Raw genomic sequence first — 21889 nt, 5'->3', positions numbered from 1 at the left:
GATTTCACACCTCCTGTGCCCTCCTCAGAACTTTCAGTAACTTTAGGTAGCAATTTCCATAATTCTTCCACCACATTCAGTGACACCGTAGCTGCACATTTGTGGTTGGTACCCCACTTCTCCCCACACTTAAAACATAGACCTTAAGCTCTTCTATAGGATCTGAGAGATGACAGCTTGTCTTCACTACTTCCTTTAACAAAGGTACCAGTTGTGCTTCTCCTTTCCTCAATGCCATTCTACCCACTGCTCTGATACCAAATGTTACCGCAGATCAAATCACACAGAGAAGGAGAGGATAGTTCGAGATCACGGCAACTCATTGGACCTGTTCATCGTCTGTTTCTTTTAGTTCTTTCATGCCTTACAAGAACGAGAGTTATGTCTTAAGTATCAACCAGCAAAACGAAAAAGGAAAACACGCTTCTTCCTTTCGTCTCTTGGGCCGACGCTCACTTCGTCGCTTGGGTTGATGCCTCACTGCATCCATTCCGGCCCACTTATGCGCTTGCTGGTTCATTTGGAGCGCATCAACTTCTCCCATCTTTTTCCTGCCTCAGCTCTTCTGGTCTCCCGTATGCTTCTGCCTTCTCCGGCTTCGCTTGTGATGTCAGCATGACTTGGGTTGGTGACAGACGGCTTGGGCGCGCGGCCTGGAGCCATGAATGGCGGGATCCTGTTGAGCGGTACCAGTCGCTGACAAGCCAAGCCGAGGACGGACAACCCTCGACCTCGAGGTAGCCGTCGCATCTGGTGAGTGCCTCATATCCGAGCTCCTCCTCATCGATGACTCCGCCACCTTTCGCTCCGCTACAGTCAATGAGTGTACTTAGCACGCTCGTGTCCACTTGATGAACATTCTACCTGCTTGCATTGCCCAGTGCATCAATCCAAATTGAATCAAATTGTTTGAAGCAGTACACACACGCCATTTCAAAGAAGTACGAGCTAGGCTGTATCTTCAGTAGGTAGCTGTTGATTGGGAAATCAGCTGGTTATTACAAACAGCTTGACAGATTGACAGTGACACTAAATCTAAGTATTCCTGCCCTCTTGCTCTGTAGTTTTGACTTTTGAGTGCATAGCTGTGTGGCTAGACGCTCATCTCCTGCACCGTTGTGGCAGAATTTGAGCCTTCCAAGTTCTAAATAGGGTTATATTACAACGTGAATGTGAGATACCAACGTAATTCTCCATGTTTCCGTCCACATGAAAATAAAGAGTCCAATAGCTTACCTGATTTAGCATCCATTTCAACCAAATGCTGTTGTGCATTCATTTTTTGCTGCAATAGTGAGCCAGCCGCCCAGTCCATATTATACAATTTATCCAGAGTCCTCAAAAAGGATCATCATGTGAACACCAGTATATCTAAAACTGCTGAATTACCACTCTGAAGAGTGTGAAATCCTGAATTATTCCTTTAATGAAAATCTCATGTAGATTGTAGTCAGTCAATCCAGAGGAATGAATGAAAGTGCTTGCCTTTATATCATCGGCTTCAGCAGTAATGTCAGTGTCGAAATCCCTCAGAACCTGTAGAGAAGTCTCACAATCATCCATCATGTTCATCTTTGCCTAGAGATAAACAGAAAAAAAGTGGTCGTTAAAAATGTCAGCTTGGTGCATTACTCCAAAGTTCATATCCAGCCTGCGCATCTATATACCAATATTATCCACCTTTTGTTGATGAGTTTATGGGTTATTGAAATATTCGTTGGGAGCTGGCAATTACATTATTCACTAACTTTTTACTGAACCATATTACCCATCTTATGTCTGTATTTAGCTAAGGTCTACAAACAAATTAACGTATAGAACACTCATAATATGAACATACTATCCACTACAACAGATAAAGGAATATGTAATACAATTAAAAATTTTGAAGTCAAAAACCATAGCTACCTCTCTGGTCACTCGGCCGCCCAGCGCCCCAAGCCTGTATTTATCAACACCTTCCATTGCTAAAACTTGATGAGCGTTAGGATATGTTTGGCAGAGCTCACAGAACAGCTTTCTGACTAGAATTAGAGGGAACTCTGTCAAACAGCAGTTTTCAGCTTTTAGCTCCCTGAGTGGAATCCGTGTAAATGATTTTCTGAAATAAACTAAAAGTTAAGAGCTGAAAAAAGCAACTTCCCCTGATTCACTTCATGCAGAGAATCACTTCCTCTGTATATTTTATTTTAGAGAATCATTTTCAACTACAGAATCACTTCCTCCAGATAATCACTCCCCGTAGAGAATTTAAATCAGAGAGAGCTCTACCAAATAGATTCTTAGTCAAAAGCTGTTTAACTCTTGATATCTTTTGAATTCATATTTGTGTAGAGTCAGGTTTCTGCCTATCGCTGGTTCGATGTACTGAATCCGTAGAACTGTTGTCAATTTTTTTATTTTTACAGTGATTGATCTTTGTTTACTTCCTGATTATAGCTTGTGCTTTGCAGATTATTCTTTTTTATGTTCGGCTTGAAGTAGATGTGTACCTGAAGGTGAGGCTGTGGAATATCCTGTTTTAAAAGGTGGAGTAGGTTGATGAACTGATCAGGTGAAAGCCTTAGTTGTTTCAAGTGCATGTTTGATTGTTTGTATCAAGAACATTCTGATTTTGTTCGTATTTATATTCTCACAGAAAATATTGTTTGCTTGCTTATATATATTGTTTCTCTCTGTATTCGTAAATGTAATTATACGGTTAGAGCTTGATCCCGTAGATGCGTCCAAATCGAGCTTCTCTAGAGTCTGACCTAGTGGGTATATTATATCTGCTACAGTACTGTAATAGGTCCACTCGTTAGTCTCAGGTGTATAGTCATTACATTTGTTCATGCAGTAAACTAAACACTTTCACATAGTCACTGTATTTGCCTAACAAAATACTTTTTTTTCAAAATCACTACATCCACTTAGCTTCTACTCATTCAAAATATATATTACAGCTTAAAAACTCATATAGACAACCAAATACATCCCAACACTCTTTTATCTAGCATCAGCACCTTTCTCTCACTCAAAGTGGATGGAGCTAGAGGACCAGGCTCTCGTATACAAATCTCTCAATGCAAAGGCCCTTTTACCTGCCAGACTGCTCATTTCGATTACAAAAGGCCTAAAGACAACAGATAGAAAATATATGCCTTTTACTTCGAAAATAGCATTTCATATACACAAATTAAAAAAATGAAGCCTTCTTTTTTCTTTACTTATATAGAACTATATACATTGAACCAAGCACCTGTTAAAGATAAAAAGGATTACATTGTTACGTTCGGTGTAATAAATCAATTTAATGTGTTGTGATTCATGTTATTGTCTTATTTTTTTTATATGTAATTTATGTGATTAATTGATTAGAGACAAATTCTAGCAAATTCATACTATTTTTTTGATTTTTTTTAAAAAAAAATTAAATTTAATTATAATAAATATGACATATCATATTTACTGATGACCCTCATAAATCTACCAATAAAGAAAACCTTAGCAGAAGGTCAAATTGGCTCTTCGGAATCGGATCCGTCATCCATCATCTCTGAAAGATGGAGGATGTTTTTGGAGCATATCATAGGGCGACATGAGCTCGGCAGATTCGGATTTGTGCGCGATCTCGACGGATCAACCGAACGATTAATTTGGAGATGGATGCATGCATCCATCCGACGTGGTCGCCGCTGGTTCGCTGCTCCGTCCGGGCGGCGAGAGGTGGACCCCAGGGGAGCGTGCTCGAAACGGAGTTCGTCACAGCTCTAAGCTTGCCGGTTACTCGAGTCTATTTGTTATAAGCTCGATTCAAGCTCGGTTCGGTGAGCCAGACTCTAACCTAAGCCAAATCAAGTTAATGGATATTATGATTTTTATTTAAGTTTATCATCATACTAAATTTATACATCTTAATTTTTTTATGTATCTTCAAGGCCTAAGGGATGTTACAAGAACCGAAAATAAGAATCATTCTCAAATCTATCTAAATGGCTACGTCATAACAAACAACTAAGTGACAAGACACATTCAAGATTTATCATGTTATTAAGCTTAGACAAATCGAATTTGAATCGAGCTTAGCCTGTCCTTAAGCTCGGTCACCATCCTAGACTGATTCATGCTCGACTTGATCTTTTATCAAGATTGAGCCTAACAAGCTAAGCTCGCTCAAGCTCAGCTCGTTGACAGTTCTAGCTCTGACTGGCTCCTGAGTTCTCGCACTTGCCAGCACTTGACAAAGCCATGTTTTATCTTAAGAAAGAAGAAATGCGTGTCCAGGACGAGTTTTGAGCTTAGAGCGACAGATGATGCAACAAATGAAGCGTCTCCTCGGTAAGAGATGGTAACGGGGCTATACCTGTTAGGAAGTGCTCTCCTATATCCGCCCACATTTAATTATCGGGTAGAAGTTCTATTCCGTTCCTATCCCCACTTAGGATTTTGTGGGGATCAGGGTCTCAATAGGGACATGAAATTAAATTTAATTAGTTTTTTTTCTATATATTTTATCATGTCTTTGTAATATAAATAAATTATTGCTACATAAAACAATAAACTAATACTTAGATGAGTTAACTATTACAGATTAGATAAAAAAATATAAGGGTTGTCTGTAAAAAATAATGTATTACATATATATTAATAAAAATACATATATGTATATGTATGGGAGATATAGTAAGAAACCAGCAAAAATCTAAGGTCCCATTTGGTAGAGCTTTGGGAGCTGGTTCCGCTCCAGAATCACTCCCAGCGCTGTCAAACGGGCGGATCGAGGAGTGATTCCTCGCGGAAATCACTTTTCGTTTTGTATAGCGAGGTGGGAGCTGAAAAAACTAATTTCCACTTAATTCCCGACTGATTCTCCTCGATTTCAACACAATATCCTCTCAGAAATCACTTCCACCACTAGCATACCAAACGATTTTACAAACAGAATCACTTCCACTACAGAATCACTCCCACCCTACTTCCACCACAGAATAACTCTCACCACAGAATCAGAGCTCTACCAAACGGCCCCTAAAAGTAGACAACATATTCGACCATATTTGCTAAAAAAAATAGCATGTCATTGTATTTATAAATTTAATATGTGTATTCGGCAACTTATTTACCGAAAATAGTGAATAGCGTCAAATACAACCTACTCTCACTCAACTCCCATGTCTTGAACAGTATCCACATTGATTAAATTTCATTTTCACTCTGCTTCAAAACGGTGGTCTTCTGTTATTTAAAAAATTTAAATTTTTTTATGTGTTCTATAATATATGTGCAACCCATTTTAATTGGATTAAAAAAATCTTTTATATTTTTTATACTAAAATTCTTAAAAAAAACTACTTTTATAACTTCTAGCAATTGTTAATGACTCAAATAAATTCTAAAAATATGTGAAAATTTCCCAGATTTTCCTCAGATGTCGAATATGGTACTGTTCACTATTTTCGATAAATAAAGTGCCGAATACACATGCTACATTTATAAATACGATGACATATTATCTATTTCGATAAATACGATCAAATATGTTATCTATTTTTATTTTCTTTCCAAGAAGCTGAATAGAAAGGATGGGACTCCCATCCTCATCCTAGTGGCGAAGATACATAGAGAGCAGGGTGCAGATAAAAAAAAAAATCAAAAATCAATGCTAGTCTTCAGAATTTTAACTCTATCATATCCCTACAGTTAAAACTCTTACAAACAGATCGCACAGACTAATATCCAACGTAAAAATATACGTAGATAAGATCCTACATCTCTCTTCATTCCACTAGTAAGATCCTGCACGATCGTACCGAGAGTGATTGCAGCTTTACGATCGTGCAGCCACTCTCGTTTCTTTTTTGCGAGGGCACTTTCGGTTTTTCAAAACAGCCATCTATTTTTATAACTTTCGGTTTAAGATATAAAAAATAAAAAGTTCCCTCCGTAGCGCCGTCTCGTGTCTGCGACGTCGGCCCAGCCTAACAAATCCTCACGGCCCATCTCCGATTATTAAGCGTCCACCTTGACTGGGCCCTCCTCTCTCTTTGTAAAAAAAGAAAAAAGAAAATTGACCGAGCGCACGTACTCGTCTTTCTTCCTCTCGACAGACGGCCGCGTTCTCGCCCCCGTCTCCAGTCTCCGGTCTCCCAACCGACGAGATGGCCGAGGTGAGAACCTTCTAGAACTCCTCCTCCCCCGATCGCGCGCCTCCGTTCTGATGCATTATGTGCCGCCGCCGTGTCGTTGCATCCGTCGGTTGGTATTAGCAATCGAGAGCTTCCGATCCAGCTCGCCGATCGCCGTGCATCTGATCCGCGTGTACCCGCGCGTGATGTGGATTGCTATAGGGTGTTTGTTCTGAACCTTAGGTTCATTTCTTTCTGTTTGTGGTGGATGGCTTGGTCTGCCTGCTTGTTGTGCGGGATTGGTGGGCTATGTTTGATCCCCTTTCGTGCATTTTGCGTGCTGTTGTGTTGGAATTTTTACGGAATTTCGTTCACAGATCTGGTCTAGGATTTTCCGTTCTTCCTTCTAGGTGTCTGTGATGACCAATCGGCTGTTTTATTCGGGGGAGATGGGTTGGATTGTTTATAACGTCACGTCTGTACCTTACAATTTCTTCCAAGGTAGTAATAATGGTTCTACCACGAGCCATATCATTCACCATTTTACGGCATCAACCTGTAAGGCACGCACTATAAGACTACCACGTACCACCTACTGTATGAATTGTAGTAACAGGGCAGTGGGCATATGGTGGGAGAGACTGTTTAACCTTCCCACCCACATGGGTTTGAGTTCGAGTTCGAGGACTGGCTGGTGTGCCCATATACTTTGTGAATGCCAGAGCTCCTGGATATTTCCCCTCCTCAAACTTGGAAGACTGTAAATTGCAAGATATATGGGCTGATTTCAGTAGATGGAGTGGGGAGAATTTGAAGTGGGGAAGACATGTAGGGGACTAAGCGAGGCAGTTAGCAATTCATTGAAACATTACTTAACGGTTGTTGTAATGTGCTTCTCATTCTGTTGATTATCATCCCCTTATGCAACGAGAAAATCCGGTTACTAGTTTGGACATTGTTCTTATGCAATGAGATAATCCAGTTACGAGTTGTAGCATTTATTGTTGAGTGAAATGAACTATGTTACTTGTACATCTTATCTGTGTTTTTCTTCTTTAAAAATTTACTGTCCTAACCACTGTTTGATTGATCCAGTTTTTCATTCATACTTGTACTTGCTTTGCAAGCTTGTCTCGCATTGGTTTACCTTATTTGTTGCCAATGTATTGCTCTACTCTTACTTGTTCATTGCATTTCTATTGTACCAGATTGAGATAAAGACAGCTCCTGCTGACTTCCGCTTTCCTACAACGAACCAAACTAGGCATTGTTTTACACGCTATGTTGAATACCACAGGTTTGTTGATTGCAAGAGCTTTACATGTGAAAATCTCTCGGTACCTTTCTTTACTATCTGAACCTTCATGAAACCAGATGTGTGAATGCCAAAGGGGAGGCTGCTACTGACTGTGAGAAATTTGCCAAATACTACCGCTCTCTTTGCCCAGGAGAATGGGTGAGCGCTTTTGCTGTCTGTGAATATGTTGTAGGATTACCACCATTAGTTTTATTTTATTTATTTGAACTGCAAATTGATTCAACCACAAACTATATCAGAAAGTCTTATGTGACCTAGCGATCTTATCTTTTTAGTAAGTAGTGACCTAGCGATCTTATCAGAAAGTCTTATGATGCACGAACCTGCCAGAAAATTTATCTGCACTAACCTAAACCTAGAATGTTCGTTGAGTTTAAGTCCACCTTATCTGAACCACTTGGTCATAAACCATGAAGTTAGTTCTTTATGTCGTCATATTTCTCTGTAGGAGTATTGCAGGCTATTTTCCTGATTTCCTCGGTACACTTGGCTACACATATTGTCACTCGAATACTTCAACATGTTGTATGCTCCTGCTGAGCAACCTTATGCAGACTGCACATATAGTTGTAGTTTAAAAGATCTTCTAATGTCAAATCATTTGTTTTCCTTTAGGCATGGTACCTTCAGATATGCTTCAAATGTATAGCAATGCCATTTAATGATTAGCTGGACCATGTTACCTTGATGCAATGAAAAGTCGCATGCATGAGTACTTCAAATTTTAACATCCGCTTCTTTTGCTCTACTGAATCAGGTCGAAAAGTGGAACGAGCAGAGGGAGAATGGGACATTTGCAGGGCCCCTCTAAATCTTCTGTTTGAGAGCCACCTTGGTCCACCCTACAGCTTTCATCAATTGTGCTGTTCTTTTCTGATTTGAATATTTGAATCTATGCTATTCTCTTGTTTCCCCCAAGCAGTCGCTGCAAAACAGCAGGTGATGCTGTTCTTTGTGTTGCACTAATAATTTCAAGCACTGTCAGGCCCTGTTTGTTTTTTATTTTGATTATGGATTCTAGCCCTAAAAACAAACGGTCATAATATTAAAGCTGATTCTCATAATCTACGAGATAAATTGTACTATGAAATCCCATAATCCATAATCCGATGAGAATGAGCTTCCATAGATTCTACGGAATAGACTGGATTCTCATAATCTGAAGCCAGACTCTTCTCTTATTATGTTTGTGATATCTTTTTCTTCTTTGCTCCTTATCCAAATATAAATCGAGGTCTCTAGTTCATTTCCTATGCTTCTGTTTCCTCTTGATATCTGGCCTTGAATGGCAGGTGTGAGGGGAAAACGAAAAAAAAAAACTAAGAAATGGAATGGGAAAGGAATTGAATTTGCTCACGTTTTACTTGAAACTTGATATGCAGCAAATGTTCAATCGGTAGAATCTCATATGGTTGAAGAACTATTTTCCTGTTTTACTAGGGATAAAATCGATCAAATTCGGTGAATAGAACTGGTTTATCTCGTAGAATCCTCTGTGGCTCTAGGGTTCAGCGAATCATGTTTCCTGTCCGCTACAAGAAGTGGACGGATTTGTTATTTAATTTGAGTTCTGAATGTCCTGCGGCATCCCACAGCCCAGTATGTGAAAATGGTGAAGTGTTAATCGGGTAGTCATGGTAAATATAGAAATAATTTTATGGTGTATACAATACAATATTACCAAGCATCTCATTAAATTCCAGCTGATTACATGATGCATAAGAAGAAACAAGAAAGAAAATGTGAGTACTACTATTTTCTTAAAACTCACGTACGGCTCAAAGGAATCGTAGTCCCCCTCGCTGTCACTGTAGGTGGACCCAGATCCCCTCGCTGGGAATGCGTCCATTCACGACGAACAACATGGAGCAGCCCGGTGGTGCTGTTCCAGCTGAAGACCGCCGTCGCCAGCATCTCCACGGACGCCTGGTACACACCGGCCGTCAGAGGCACCTCTACCCCGCCGATCACCTGGAAGCCCCTGTGGCCTCTTCACCTCGACCTGGAGGAACAGCAGCCTCTGGCCCTGGGCCAACGAGTGCGTCGTGAACGACGGCGCCACCAATGCAACTGGCACTACGGGATCGCGGACTTGAACCCCGAGCAGCAGCGTCATGTTCGCCCCGTACTTCACATTTACCGGTGCGCCGGTGGGCGGCGGGAGGGCGATCTTCGGACGGCACATGTCGTTGGAGCGGTCGAGGTAGTCAGGTGAGAAGGCCTCGAGACTGAGCTCGTTGGGGAACTTCACGTTGTTGCGGAGGAGCACCGCCGACGAGTGGTACATCCGCGGTCGCGGGGTGCCCTCTGGTCTCTGCTCCTCGAATCGGTTCCCAGGTGCACTATCGGGCCGGTAAACGACGGGTGCGGAAGCCGAGGTGTCGGCGGACTACCACCGACCGGTGCCGTCCTTGGCGCCGTTGATGACCGCCACCTCGCCGTTGGGCGCGCAGCAGGATCATGTCCCCCATCACCCGCGGCGACGGCATTTTCTCGATGACCCACGACGCCTTAGGATCGGTAATCTTGATCCGCCCGCACGTGTCCAGCGCCGGGCGGAAGACCCCACCTGCGCGGCTTTCAGAGCAATTTACCTTTGAAAAGAAATTTTATAGTATCATATTTTTTTCTATAATGATAAGTATTCACCTTCTCTTTTTTAACTTAGCTATTAAATTATGAGATAAATAATATGAATAAAATCTCACGAGTGTCTTTTTAAATATGATATTATAGAATTTGCTTCCCCTTGTGAAACCAGCATCTCGGCTTCGGTGGGGTTTGGCTTCATGTGGAGCAGCACCGACGAGCCCGCGCTCGGTTTGTTTGTCAGCTCGGCGCCGGGGAGCACAGGATACTCCCGGACAATCGTGCCATTCTTGTAGTGGAATAGAATGGCACGGTTGTTGGCGTAGATTAAAAGATTGCCATCTACGTTGAGATGTACGAATGGATACGAACTGTTAGTTTGAGACAAAAATGGCAGTTCGAAGGTACCAGAAGGACCTGTCTTTGGGTAGAACTCGTAGTTGAACTTGCTGAGCCCACCGACGATGATCGCGCCGCCGTTGGGGAGTTTTTGGTTTGTGGCGTAACACCGGTCCGCGGCGAGCACATCCGGATCCTGCAGCTTCTCGGACCAGTCGCAGCTCCTGTCGCTCCCACTGCACGCGGGCATGAGGCGCACCTTGCGGTACCCGTCTTCCCACCCGTGCGCCGGTCTGGACGAGGGTGCCGTCGGGCGCGACGTAGCCCGACGAGCACCAGGTGTCGGTGAAGATGGAGATGGAGAGCGGGCGGAACGTGTTGTTCTTGACGTTGTACTCGACGGGGTGCGCGGTGCAGTCCCCGTTGGGGAGCGCGAGATCCCGGGGGTTATTGCGGCACGGGTGCCCGGCCGGGAAGGTGAGGTTGGACCGGCCGAAGTTGGTGCGGTCCAAAAGGATCACGCGGTCGTTGTGCAGGAGCTGCATGTGCATCGCCGACACGCCGGCGCTGGGCTGCAGGAGCGTCCAGCTCCCGCCTGCGCAGCTCGCCGATGCAATGCTGCCACAGGCGAGCAGGGCAAGAACGAGGTGAAGGAATCGAGCTTTTTTATTTTTATATTTCAAAAAATAAAAAATGCAATGTTTGAAAAATTAAAAAATAGACTATTATAGTCCGTTTGATGGTTTCGCCATTCTAACATGTGGCATCTTTAAAAAAAGATAAAGACATCGCCCTTTCAACGGACGATGGGTTAAAAAAATATTACATTCTATTATTATCAAAATTCAAAACATTATCAAAATAGTTATAAAAATACTAAAATATATTGTAGAGAACTCTATAATCTACTCAAACAATTACTTTTACAATGAGAAAAAAAAATAAATTTTGTCGTACACAATCTCCTATGTACAATTTGTCTATTTTATTTCTTACAGTACAAATCATATTTTTGTCTGGATTTTTTAAGAGCTACTCTCTTCGATTGCAAATATAGGTCGTTTAGACTTGTGCATCAGGATTAAGAAAGTAGATCAAATGATCTTGTTGCCCTTTTATTTATTCTGCATAGGAAAAAATAACTCATTCATTTGTGATAGTGGTAGCATTTATTAAACAAGGGTAAGACGGGAACAAAAAAGAAAAAAATGCATAGAAATTCGAGAATGACTTATATTTAGAGAATAGTTGAGGAAGCTAAAACGGCCTATATTTACAACTAAAGAGAGTAGATCATAATATCCTCTAGAACTAGTCATGTTCAACTATCTGTCCGGGTTGGGCTTCGGGTCAAGCTCAAAAAAGCCCAACAGGAAAACTAAAAGCTCAAGCCCGACCTGGCCTGGGCTAGGGCTGGGTTGCTAGGCCTGAGTCTGACCCGATAGAGGTGAACAATGCATTTTTCAGGCTGGGCTCATATTTTCCTGGGCTTTTGGGTTTTGAGCCGATTTTCAAAGCCCAAGCCTGACCCACGCACCGGTCAGATTGGGTTTTTTTGGACTGGGTTGGGTCAGGTATGCCGGACCGAGCTACCCATGGTCAAGCCTATCTAGAACATATATTTTTTAAAAAAAATCATGACTATTTCGATAGTATTTTGAATTTTTAGAGCAATAGAATGCTGTGTTTTTTTTATTTATTAACATGTCGCTCGTTGGAAGTACTATATTTTTATTTTTAGGATGTTGTCCGTTGGAATGACGCCTATTTTTACAATTTTTAGTGTCTAATTTTGCAATTTGTTTATTTTTGAAATATAAAAATAAAAAATCGAAGGAATATAAGCTTCATGGTTGCTTAGAGAGGGTTGTCGACATTTCAGCCCGGTTTACAGCTGTCCCGTTTCCAGGCATAGCTAGCAGCCCGTCTTATGTTATTTGCTTCCTAATTTCCCAGGCTTCTCATAAATCGTGCCAAGGCTAGGGCCGGATTCGAACTAGCCCCAAAACAGCAAGGCCGGCCTTCGTCTTCGGCTTAAGGCCACTGGAAACTTGTAGCCCTCTTTGCGCTACTCGTCAACTTACCAGACAGGCCAGCTCCCACAAAAAAAAAAAAGACAGGCCAGATTCTGTAAACGATTTGGTGATTCGCGATCTCGCTGAACGTAGAATAAAATGAGCAAGGTCAAAAAACAAAGAGAGAAGCCTTATGAGACATGAGGGCATCACCACCCACGGGTTCGTTCCACGCTCACTCCTGCGCGTCAATCAATTTAACTTACGGAAATTCATTCATAGGACGTTGTTGCTCTTTGATCTCGTTGTCCAGAACCCCCCCCCCCCCCCTCCAAAAAAAAAAGCATTATGAATTTATGATCGGTAAAGCAGCGAAATGCTGCTAAAACTACCCGGTCGGCGAGTCATCCAGATGAATCAAACCACGAACACAATCTGTGATGCTAATACTGGTACAATTGCATCGATACACACGAGCGACCGACACGGACGTCGTTCGTGCTGTTGCTCCAAGGGATCGCGCGGCTCAGCCCGGGCGTGCCGTGGCGCCGATGCCGGTCGGTCGGTTGATCGTTCAGTCCCGGCGCGGCGGCCGTGGTGGCTCGAGCCTGGTGGAAACGGCGGTGGACATCACGAGCATGTGGCTCAGCGTGGCGACCCACCTCTTGTACACGGCGTAGTCGTCGGCGCGGAGCTCCACCTTGCCCTTGCTCGTCGACACCTCCACCGGGTACGTTGCGCCCACGTCGGGGCTCGGCTTCTCCGGCGCGCACGGCCGCACGTCGTGGATCACGCCTGCGGTGCATACACGAACAGGTAGGTCAGCTCAGCTCAGTTTGTCCGAGGAAGAAAACAGAGGAGACAGGGAACGAGACGATCGGGTGTTGCTGGTTCATTACTTTCTTTCGCGTGGCAGAAGGCCATGACCATGTTCGTCTTCTTGATCCGCAGGACGATCTCGCCGTGCTTGTTCGACGCCGCGGACACCGTGTGGAGCTTCCACTTCCCTGCAAACATGCGAAGAGAACGCGACGGGTGTTCAGGTTCACATGCACGCGACGTGTAGGTTGTAACCATGGCATGCTGCAAGCCTGCGACTGGCATGGAGGGCGCCGTGGTGACACTCACCGTCCGGCATCGCGACGAACATCTCGTCGCCCTTGGCCAGCGCCGCCCTGGACCTCGCGTGGTTGAAGTCGAAGTCGAGATCGTCCTGCGACCGCGCCGAGCCCGTGTGGTCCGCCCTCTCGTTCTGGCCGTGGCCGCCGCAGCTGCGCCGTCCTCTCAGCGTCGCAGCTCCCCGCAGTGCTGCGACATTTCAGGCGAGCAAAGAAGTTACTCCTGAGAATTCTTTGGAGTCCTCATGGTGCGGCAATGCGGACGGAGGAACGGTGAGTGAAGTGAGGCCGAGACATACAGGTGGCGGCGGCCGCAGTGAGCGTGATGACGTTGCCCGCGTCCGTGGAGGCCACGGCGGCAGCGACGGCGGCAGCGATCTGGTCGCGCGTGGCGCCCGCGGCCTCGGCCACCTTCGCGCACTGCTCCGCCACAAGCGTGGCCGCGGATGCCACAGCCGTCTCCCTCATCGCCGCCGAGCCCAGCGGCGCAGCGTTCTCCGCGGCGATGGCGGCGAGCGCGGCTGCGACGCTGGCGACGGAGACGGCGGCGTGGACCTCAGCCCTCTGCAGGCGCGCCTCCTCCTTGCGCTTCTGCTTCCGCTCCTTCACCCACTTCTTGGGCGAGATGCCGCTCCACGGTGCCATCTTGCGCGGGAGCTGCACGCGACGTTCAGATGTTTAAGCTCCAGAAACCCATTATAAATGGCAACATATCTCGCCATTTCTTGGATCCGTGCATGCATAACTCGGAATGAAATGCTACCTAAGGAAGTGAAAAAACATAAACTTGGAAAGAAGATGCGGTTGCATTCTGGCTTCATCTACAATTCTAAATTTGCATGATCTGTTCCATATTCAATGTTCTACGTATCACAATCACGATATCTTTCCAGAACATGCTAATGAAAACGTCGTGCTAACCATTCATATTCATCAGAGTTCAGAAGATGACATAGTATTCTAGAAGAAAAGAAATGTGAACATTGTCCCGTCAAAATCAATGAACTGCACGGCCAAGTTCCATGATCATAACAGCCCTTAAAGAACTGAAGGTTGATCCGAAATGTGAGAATAGACCATGCAAAACATATCTGTACAGTTTGAAATCATACAGTTAATTTGTCAAGGATCATGATTCATGCATATTAATGCAACTTCAGAGATGAATATAATTTCTTTCACTCACCCATTTCTTCTTGCGACAAAGATTGTAATCCAGTTCTGGATGAATTGCCTTCTGCAGCCATATCCATGACTGAAAAGAAGAAGAAACGCCAGAAAAGATCAGACTTGAGATCAGGCTAAAACAAATATGCACACGAACATCGCACCACACAAACTATTTACCTTCAGATCATCATATTTCCACTGGGTCGTGCTGAAACCGCTGCTGTCGACCACCAAGCTACGATCACTCTTCTGCAAAGCACCCAGATATATATCGTTATGCATGTCAATTTTTATATTCAGCACAACCTTCTGATTTCTTCCTTGTGCTAGCAGGAAGATACCACTGGACGGTTCCCGAGGGGAGCCGCTCCTGCGACAAAATATTTGCCACAGAACTGAATCCACACTTACTTGCAACTGGTCTTTCCTATCATTGTCAAGCGTCATGACCGGATGCTCCACCAGCGCCATTGAGCAATCCTTCGGTCCTGTCTGAAGAACTTGGATAGCCGAGCTGCACCACGCACTAGAGAGCAGGTCCATCGGCTCTGGAGGTGGCTCCTCATAGGCAATTAGGCTTCTGTCCGGCTCCATGGCCAACTCAGAAACAAAGGTAGTTTCAACAGAAGCAACTCAGAAAAGGCAAGGGTCAGAGATTTATACAGGATGGCGCCTGGACCCTTGGTGGTTGTAGAGGTGCAGCTTCTGTGTCTTTCTGATGCGCAACCCGCAGCCACAGACAATGCGTTAGCAGAAGAACCAGATCCTTGATCGAATCACTAGGATAAACCCAACCACTAGAACCAACTTTTAGCTGTAAAAACATGAAAAAGGACAGGTGTCACAGAGAAAGGCAGTGAGTTTATCACTATAAATACTGATTAAACAAGAATATTAGTTGCTTTAGGGAGCAAATGCAGTGGGATGGATCATTAGCTTCGCCTTAGCTTTGGGTGCACACAAAGAAGAAGGAATCAAAATGGGGACCTCGGAGCCTTTACAGTAGAAAATTAGTAGCATAATAACTGTCCTGAAACATCGAGGAGTTTGAACATACACTTTTCGGTGCTGGATATTATATTCTGGCCACTAAAAAACTGCTGAAAGAGGAGATACTAGTGTTTCCATGCAATGATCCTATGTATTATATTGTAAATCAAATTGAGTAAAAGGCGAAGAAAACATGAGATGTTGGGTAGCCACTAGTGGAATAGAAAACCAGAAAAAGGCAGCAGGATGAGGGTGTCATGCATACGATGTTGCGGAACTTTCCAAGCATCATTGCCATGCGTGCAATACTGCTATGCTGAACAGAGACGTACACTTCATAGGGCATAGATTGTAGACCTGTAGCGTAGTATCTCTTAACGTAGAGTGCAAGGATCTAGTGGATGTTCAGAGCACTGGGGGTTCAATCTGACAATCCCATGCTGTAGCAAACTGTAGAGGGAGCACAGAATGATAATGCTGAGGGGTTCCAGTCTAACATCAGTAGCTGTCCTTTTTTTTTCTGGAAAAAAAAACATCAGTCGCTGTCCGTTATTTATAACATAAAAATGCTAGTAGCAAATCGATATATTGCATATCATTAGGAGTCCAGAGATCATGACTGGTCTTTAAAATAAGGTGGAAAAACATCATGTAAGTATGTCTTGTAGGATTTTTTTTAGTTCTGAAGTATCACTGCAGTATGGTATCACTAATAAAAGTGAATGCTTCAGTACTGAAGTGAAGAACTGAACCTGTGCTGTTTGCAGCTATAGTACCGGGATTGCCCCATTTGGGATAATCGGCTTTGGCATAAAGCAGGAAAGAATTTCATTAGCTCGTGAATTATTGGTTCTAGAAAGAATTTCATTAGCTCGTGAATTATTGGTTCTAACACCCTCAAGAAATGGCAACATTATTTGAAGTGGAGTAGTGTTTGCTGATGATCCAAAGCAGCTGCTGTTGTTAAGGAACAGTTGAGCAACTCTCAATATTGCTTCTGGTCTATTAGAGGGCAGCAGTAATGCCCTTGCTGGTTGGTGTAATTATCAAACCCCCTAAATCAAATCAATGGCCCCGATCTTAGTTTTGGTGCATGCATTAGATTGATCTTTCTCATCTACTGCTGCCTAAAGAGCATTCCAACTTAAGTCTCTTAACCTTGTTTATTCTAATCTCATGTGTAGGCCTCTAATCTTGTCTGCTGATCATTCACCTTTTGAATTTTTTTGATAGAGATCATATTTTATATATATCACAGCAAAGGGCCTTTTTAATCATGGATAGGACTATAGGGGATCTCTGCACTTTACAACTCCTTTTGAATGTAAAGTAGGGGCTGTAGATTCTTGATGGCTCTCATGGAATTTCCAGGGGAAGCTGAAATCATGGTTATTTGTCGGCATGCAATTCTTGTCACTGCTTTTTACTAGCTTTTGATAAAGGAAAATGGAATGCCAATTCTTGCTGCACTATGTCTGTTGGGCAATTTTTTTAACCACGCATTACAATAGACGTTCAGGAAAAAAAAACTGATACCTCAGTAAAAGCTTAGCATTTAAGCTTCAAGATAAGAGAGACATTATTAAAATTGGATGAGAAGCTAATTCCTGACATACCTGTAACTCTTTTCAGCAATATGGTGAGTACCGGACAGATAGTTGAAACACCATGTGCTAATCCAACAATTTACTTCAGTTCCGTTGATCTGTAGAATCATTTTTATGCGTATGTAATGCAGTCACCTTCTTTTACTGCACAGCAATATGGTGCCCAGTTGTTGTAGACCTTGTTGAGTACTGTCATCAGGCCCTAGTTGACTGAGACGCTCTTGTTTCAAATGTGATTATGCTAGAGATAACCCAATACCCATTATGTTGGACAGTAACAATCGTTGCAATCACCAAACAAATAATTACAACTAGACAAATCAAAATTGATCTCACATAAGAAATAAGGCAAAGCCCAATTTCATTATGAAGAACAATCTATCAGAAATATCATAGCTTCTATCCTGAAAGGCTCATAAAAAATTTTGAAGAGGAAAGATTACATGATGCCTTGAGTATTTCCTAAGAACCCAACTTCCAAATTGGCAACAACAGCTAAATATCCTAATATTGTACAGAACCAAGACATTTTAGGAGCTTCTTAAACTTCTTCGTGCAATTTCTGCATTTCTCCAGTCAAATGGCTAACTCTGAAACAATTAATACAGCATCCTAACATTTTGAAGCTAAACTATCTCTCCGTCAATAATGTGGTGTCTCATCAGAACAATTTCCTTGACAAGATTCCTGTAAGTGAATGGCCGGACAGCAGCCCTCAGGAAGAGCCCTGTATTTATATCGCTCTGCCCTCTGTCCTCTGCACTTCTGCTCCTTGCATTATCCTGCTCCTCCTCATCTTCCTCAGTTTGTTCCTGCTCCATAACCATTGCATTTGCTCTGCCCATTTTCCATTCCATCTCTTTTGCTAGTTCCATCTGCTGCTTATTGTACCCATTTGATAGCTCGATGCTCGTCTTCACCAGCTTCTCCATTTTATCAGAACTTTTCATCGCCTTCTTCCACTGCTCATTCCAATACTTCTCACTCTCTTCACTATTTTCAACTTCATCAGGTTCCAACTCTTCTGTGGTATCGACTACTTCCTCATCCTCATAATCATAGTCTCTATCATCCATACCCTCATCAGCCTCATCATCCTCAATCCAATCAACAACCTCAGTTCCATCGTCATCACCAACCTCATCATCACTCCCATCAGGCGCATCACACCCCAGCTCCATCTCCTCTAGCTTCACCTTCCATTCCTTAGTATAAGGATGGAGGAGCTCCATGGGATGGTTCGTGAGCAGGAACTCTAGGCATCGTGACTTGTCTACGTCGCTCAGCCTCGAGTAGGCATTCACAACATCATCAACATAAGCCTTTGGGTTGGCCCTCACAATCCTGCAGAGACCACAGAAGTAGGTTGTTCGAATCACATGACCATCCTGCTCAAGATTAAACAAGAACTCGTTCTCCGTAGCAGGGTCAACCAATGGGCGTAGCTTGCTGAAGAAATCCTCCTGTGGCTCGAAGCGCGACTGGTACAGCGGCCGCCTGACATATATGATGTCCGGGCGCGTCCAGGCCGCGCACCGCGTGATCAGCTCGCGCGTCGGGTTGCCGAACCTGCCCATGAGGTTCCACTTGTCGAGCCACTGGTCCTTGCTGGCCTGGACGGCGACCTCGGCCGAGAGCGTCCACTGTTCCCAGGGTTTCTCGTCGGGGCGCCAACTGGGGTGGCGCACGAAGACCCAGTAGTACCTGAACCCGACGTCGTCGCCGAGCTCGTTGAGGCGGTGCGAGAATTGGTTGGACATGTCGAACTGCTCGATGCGGTCCCACTCCTCGTGGTCGTGGACCTCGGACATGAGCGAGACGCGGTCGTCGGAGAAGCGGCCGCGGATGGGCGGGCCGACGACGATGCCGCGCCAGTGGTATGGTCCGTAGCGGCCGTACTTGTACCAGTCGTGGCGGTGGCGGAGGCGCGGGTCATCGGGCCCGTCCATGAAGCGGACGGCGCGGTCGTACCCCATGCCGATCATCTCGAGCTCCGCGTCGGTGAAGGCGTCCGCCTGGCCAGCGGCTGCTGCGGCCGCGGCGCGCCGCTTGCGGCGGTAGAAGGCGTTCTCCCCGAGGCGGCGGCTGCGGACGCGGGCCTTGGCCTTGGCCTCGCGCCGCACGTCCCCGCCGCCCTCGATGCGGCCGCCCCCGCCCTGGGGATTCTTCTTCCCCTTCTTGCTGCGGCCCGCGTGGGCCACGGTGGAGGGCGGCTCGGGTGCGGAAGGCCTCGGCTGGCGCGGGGGCGGGGTCGGGGAGGAGGGGAATAAGGAACCGGAGTCGAGTGCGGAAGCATGGATGGTGGTGGTGGTTGTGGTGGCGCTGGGTTTGCATCTGGGGGACGGCGCGAAACATGGGGGCTTGGAGCGGAACGGGCAGACGGCGGCGGTGGGGGGAAGGAAGCGGAGGCCGGAGTAGAGGGGATGCGGGGGTCTGAGGCAGAGCAGGGTGGGGGTCGCGCCGGGCGGCATGGCTGACTGGGGTTTGGCTTGGGTTTTGGGGGCAGCTGCCTGTGAATAGTGATGCCTTGGAGATTTCCCTCCTCCCTTGATGAGGTTTGTGTCTGAACTGGTAGATCATTTCGTGTGGTTTGTCAAAAAAAAAAAACTCGACTCCTGCTGGCGGCATTTGAGCGGCAAGCCAGGGTTGGAAGTTTTTTTTTAATAAGTTCATTTTACACTACTAAGAGCATTACTAACTATATCTTCATTTACTTCTTTTATTTTCTTCTCCGTTTCTATTCCCTTTATATTTTCTCATCTTCAACAGCTTATTTTTGAAGGAATTCATAAAGAAAAATAAAAAATAATCTCATCCTGAAGAAAATATCTTAAGAATCTCTTCGTAACCAGAACCGTGAAGTAAAACTGTTGGAACGCTAAAAATAATGAAAATCCCTTCACAAAAGAATTCTCGTCCGTAAAAAAAATCCCTTAAGATGCTCTAAATATCATTGGAGTTCACATAACCCCTTCAAGTTTTCTTTGTTCATTTAACTCCCTAATGTTCCTAAACAGGATCACTCTACCCTTAGGTCGGTTTATCTCAGCAGTTTTGATGATGTGAAGGCTACATTGCCGTATAAACTGCCACATCACTCTCCACACACCTAAAAAGAGGGGTCCAAATTCGAATAAAAATAATACTTCCTTTCTAGCATCTACTCATATCTAAATTATGTCTCTCATGTTGTCCACACATATGATTTATGGGGAAATAGATTCTCTCATTTTATATAAAAAAATTCTGGATGAACAGTGATTTATATGCGTGGCAATCAGTGTCATGACTTATTTTACTGTAGCCAGACACTGTAGTATTTCTCTGTCATAAGAACAATATATTAGGATTAATGTACTTACTATTTATTGATGTGACAGAAGGAAAGTCACACTTACTGTTCCCCGTGTCTTTTGTTCCTAACATCAGAGGATCCGTTTACGACTTACTAATTCAATGTTGTCTGCACCTTATTCAATGTTGTACGGCTCAATTCGACTTCACATGCGCTTGATTCGCCACCGCCCACACCTGATGCAATGTTTCCTAGTCTGATTCGCCGGCAGCGACACCAAATTTGCAGGCGCCATTCGCACTCGATGCCACTGCCTGATTTACCCCGCTGCCGGTCACAGGTGTGCCTTACGTCGACAAGCATCAACAAGACGAAAGTGTTGCAATTGCATCTCCCATCAGTCTCGTCGATGGCCTGGACAGTGTGGCCGTTGAGCTTGAACTCGACAAGGACATTGAGTTGTGCAACGTGTGGAGCCATCCACGTCGCGAACTCCCGCAGCAGCACGAGGCATGCGGAGATAAGTTCCTTCTCGTTTCGCCGCCATTTAGTCAAACGAATCGCGTGCGTATCAGTAATGGGCTACGACATAAATATGCAGAGCACCAAGTCTTTTGCAGCTAAGCTCATCAAAGGTTTCGTGGCCTAATAGATTATCAATACAAGCAATTAGTCAATCAACCATTAGTTCAGAGCGTATCCTTGGCACAGTGCGGCACACAGAAGAGGATAGGTGGAGAGGATGCAGTGCTCGAGGCAAAGAGATGGAGAGAGTTGTGTTAGACATCCACCCTAGCCGGTCCTCGATGTGCGCCGGCCTGCTCCTCTCCGCTTATGGTGCTGCTCCTTGCATGTATAGTTAAGCCATACATGGCTGGTTATTGCATGCGCCATTTATGCGTTGAGATCACGCTTTCCCTGCATGAGCTGCATGCACCGGATCTCTCTTCCTGGGATACTAATTCTATAAATCCCGGCTGGAGGATATCTCGGCACATTTAGTAATCTCCTCTTGTGTTGCTAATCAACATACAGTACCGCGTGATATCCTCCACTAATATGGCATCATGATCGTCTTTGCTTCCTGTGACCACACGCCTTCGCTTACAACCTAGCCACCGTCCTATCTCCATGGCCGCCGCCGACGCATTAGCTAGCGCCACAACGGCTACCACTCGCGCACGTGAGGCAGCCGCCGCCTGCAAACGCGCGGAAGCCGATGCTCAGGCACACACAGAGGAGGGTCGCTTCCACGCAGAGGCTGTTGCACACGACACCGAAGTTGCCCGCGCCCTCATCGTCCATGAAGCTGCAGCTCTGGCCAACTTGTATGCCTAGGCA

At 44.9% G+C, this 21889-nt stretch overlaps 3 protein-coding genes and 1 pseudogene across 3 annotated transcripts; 1 reads left to right on the top strand and 3 right to left on the bottom strand.

Moving 5' to 3' along the window:
- The first annotated feature begins 6013 nt into the window (after positions 1 to 6013).
- On the top strand, positions 6014 to 8427 carry LOC133924512 (cytochrome c oxidase subunit 6b-2). The gene is made up of 4 exons (XM_062370087.1): positions 6014 to 6149; positions 7316 to 7404; positions 7482 to 7563; positions 8183 to 8427. The coding sequence occupies exons 1-4, from the start codon at positions 6141 to 6143 to the stop codon at positions 8234 to 8236; spliced, it is 234 nt and encodes a 77-aa protein (XP_062226071.1). The 5' UTR covers positions 6014 to 6140; the 3' UTR covers positions 8237 to 8427.
- Positions 8428 to 9084: 657 nt separating this feature from the next.
- Positions 9085 to 10919, bottom strand: LOC133924511 (aldehyde oxidase GLOX-like; annotated as a pseudogene).
- Positions 10920 to 12705: 1786 nt separating this feature from the next.
- Positions 12706 to 17421, bottom strand: LOC133924509 (VAN3-binding protein-like). Its single transcript, XM_062370086.1, has 9 exons — positions 17263 to 17421; positions 16004 to 16166; positions 15068 to 15470; positions 14834 to 14905; positions 14673 to 14741; positions 13786 to 14143; positions 13497 to 13676; positions 13268 to 13375; positions 12706 to 13163 (listed from the first exon to the last, which is right to left on the bottom strand). Exons 3-9 carry the CDS (start codon positions 15248 to 15250, stop codon positions 12943 to 12945), a joined length of 1191 nt encoding a protein of 396 aa, XP_062226070.1. The 5' UTR covers positions 15251 to 15470; positions 16004 to 16166; positions 17263 to 17421; the 3' UTR covers positions 12706 to 12942.
- Positions 17422 to 17632: 211 nt separating this feature from the next.
- Positions 17633 to 19806, bottom strand: LOC133924508 (uncharacterized). The gene has a single exon (XM_062370085.1). It carries the CDS (start codon positions 19722 to 19724, stop codon positions 17880 to 17882), a length of 1845 nt encoding a protein of 614 aa, XP_062226069.1. The 5' UTR covers positions 19725 to 19806; the 3' UTR covers positions 17633 to 17879.
- Positions 19807 to 21889: the final 2083 nt, after the last annotated feature.

Source organism: Phragmites australis, chromosome 7 (genome assembly GCF_958298935.1).
Source record: "Phragmites australis chromosome 7, lpPhrAust1.1, whole genome shotgun sequence".
Classification (NCBI taxonomy): Eukaryota; Viridiplantae; Streptophyta; class Magnoliopsida; order Poales; family Poaceae; genus Phragmites; species Phragmites australis.
Note: the sequence above shows the minus strand (reverse complement) of the source record. Positions and strands in the feature narration are given on the sequence as shown.

What these genes read in the sequence shown, in the direction of transcription:
- LOC133924512 (XM_062370087.1), top strand. An exon ending in CGCTATGTTGAATACCACAG is followed by an intron (nt 7,405 to 7,481) that starts GTTTGTTGATTG and finishes TCATGAAACCAG; the next exon opens with ATGTGTGAATGCCAAAGGGG. An exon ending in CTCTTTGCCCAGGAGAATGG is followed by an intron (nt 7,564 to 8,182) that starts GTGAGCGCTTTT and finishes CTACTGAATCAG; the next exon opens with GTCGAAAAGTGGAACGAGCA.
- LOC133924509 (XM_062370086.1), bottom strand. Translation starts at nt 15,250, where the DNA reads ATGGAGCCGGACAGAAGCCTAATTGCCTATGAGGAGCCACCTCCAGAG. An exon ending in TTTGTCGCAAGAAGAAATGG is followed by an intron (nt 14,144 to 14,672) that starts GTGAGTGAAAGA and finishes CGTCGCGTGCAG; the next exon opens with CTCCCGCGCAAGATGGCACC. An exon ending in CTTCTGCCACGCGAAAGAAA is followed by an intron (nt 13,164 to 13,267) that starts GTAATGAACCAG and finishes TATGCACCGCAG; the next exon opens with GCGTGATCCACGACGTGCGG.
- LOC133924508 (XM_062370085.1), bottom strand. Translation starts at nt 19,724, where the DNA reads ATGCCGCCCGGCGCGACCCCCACCCTGCTCTGCCTCAGACCCCCGCAT.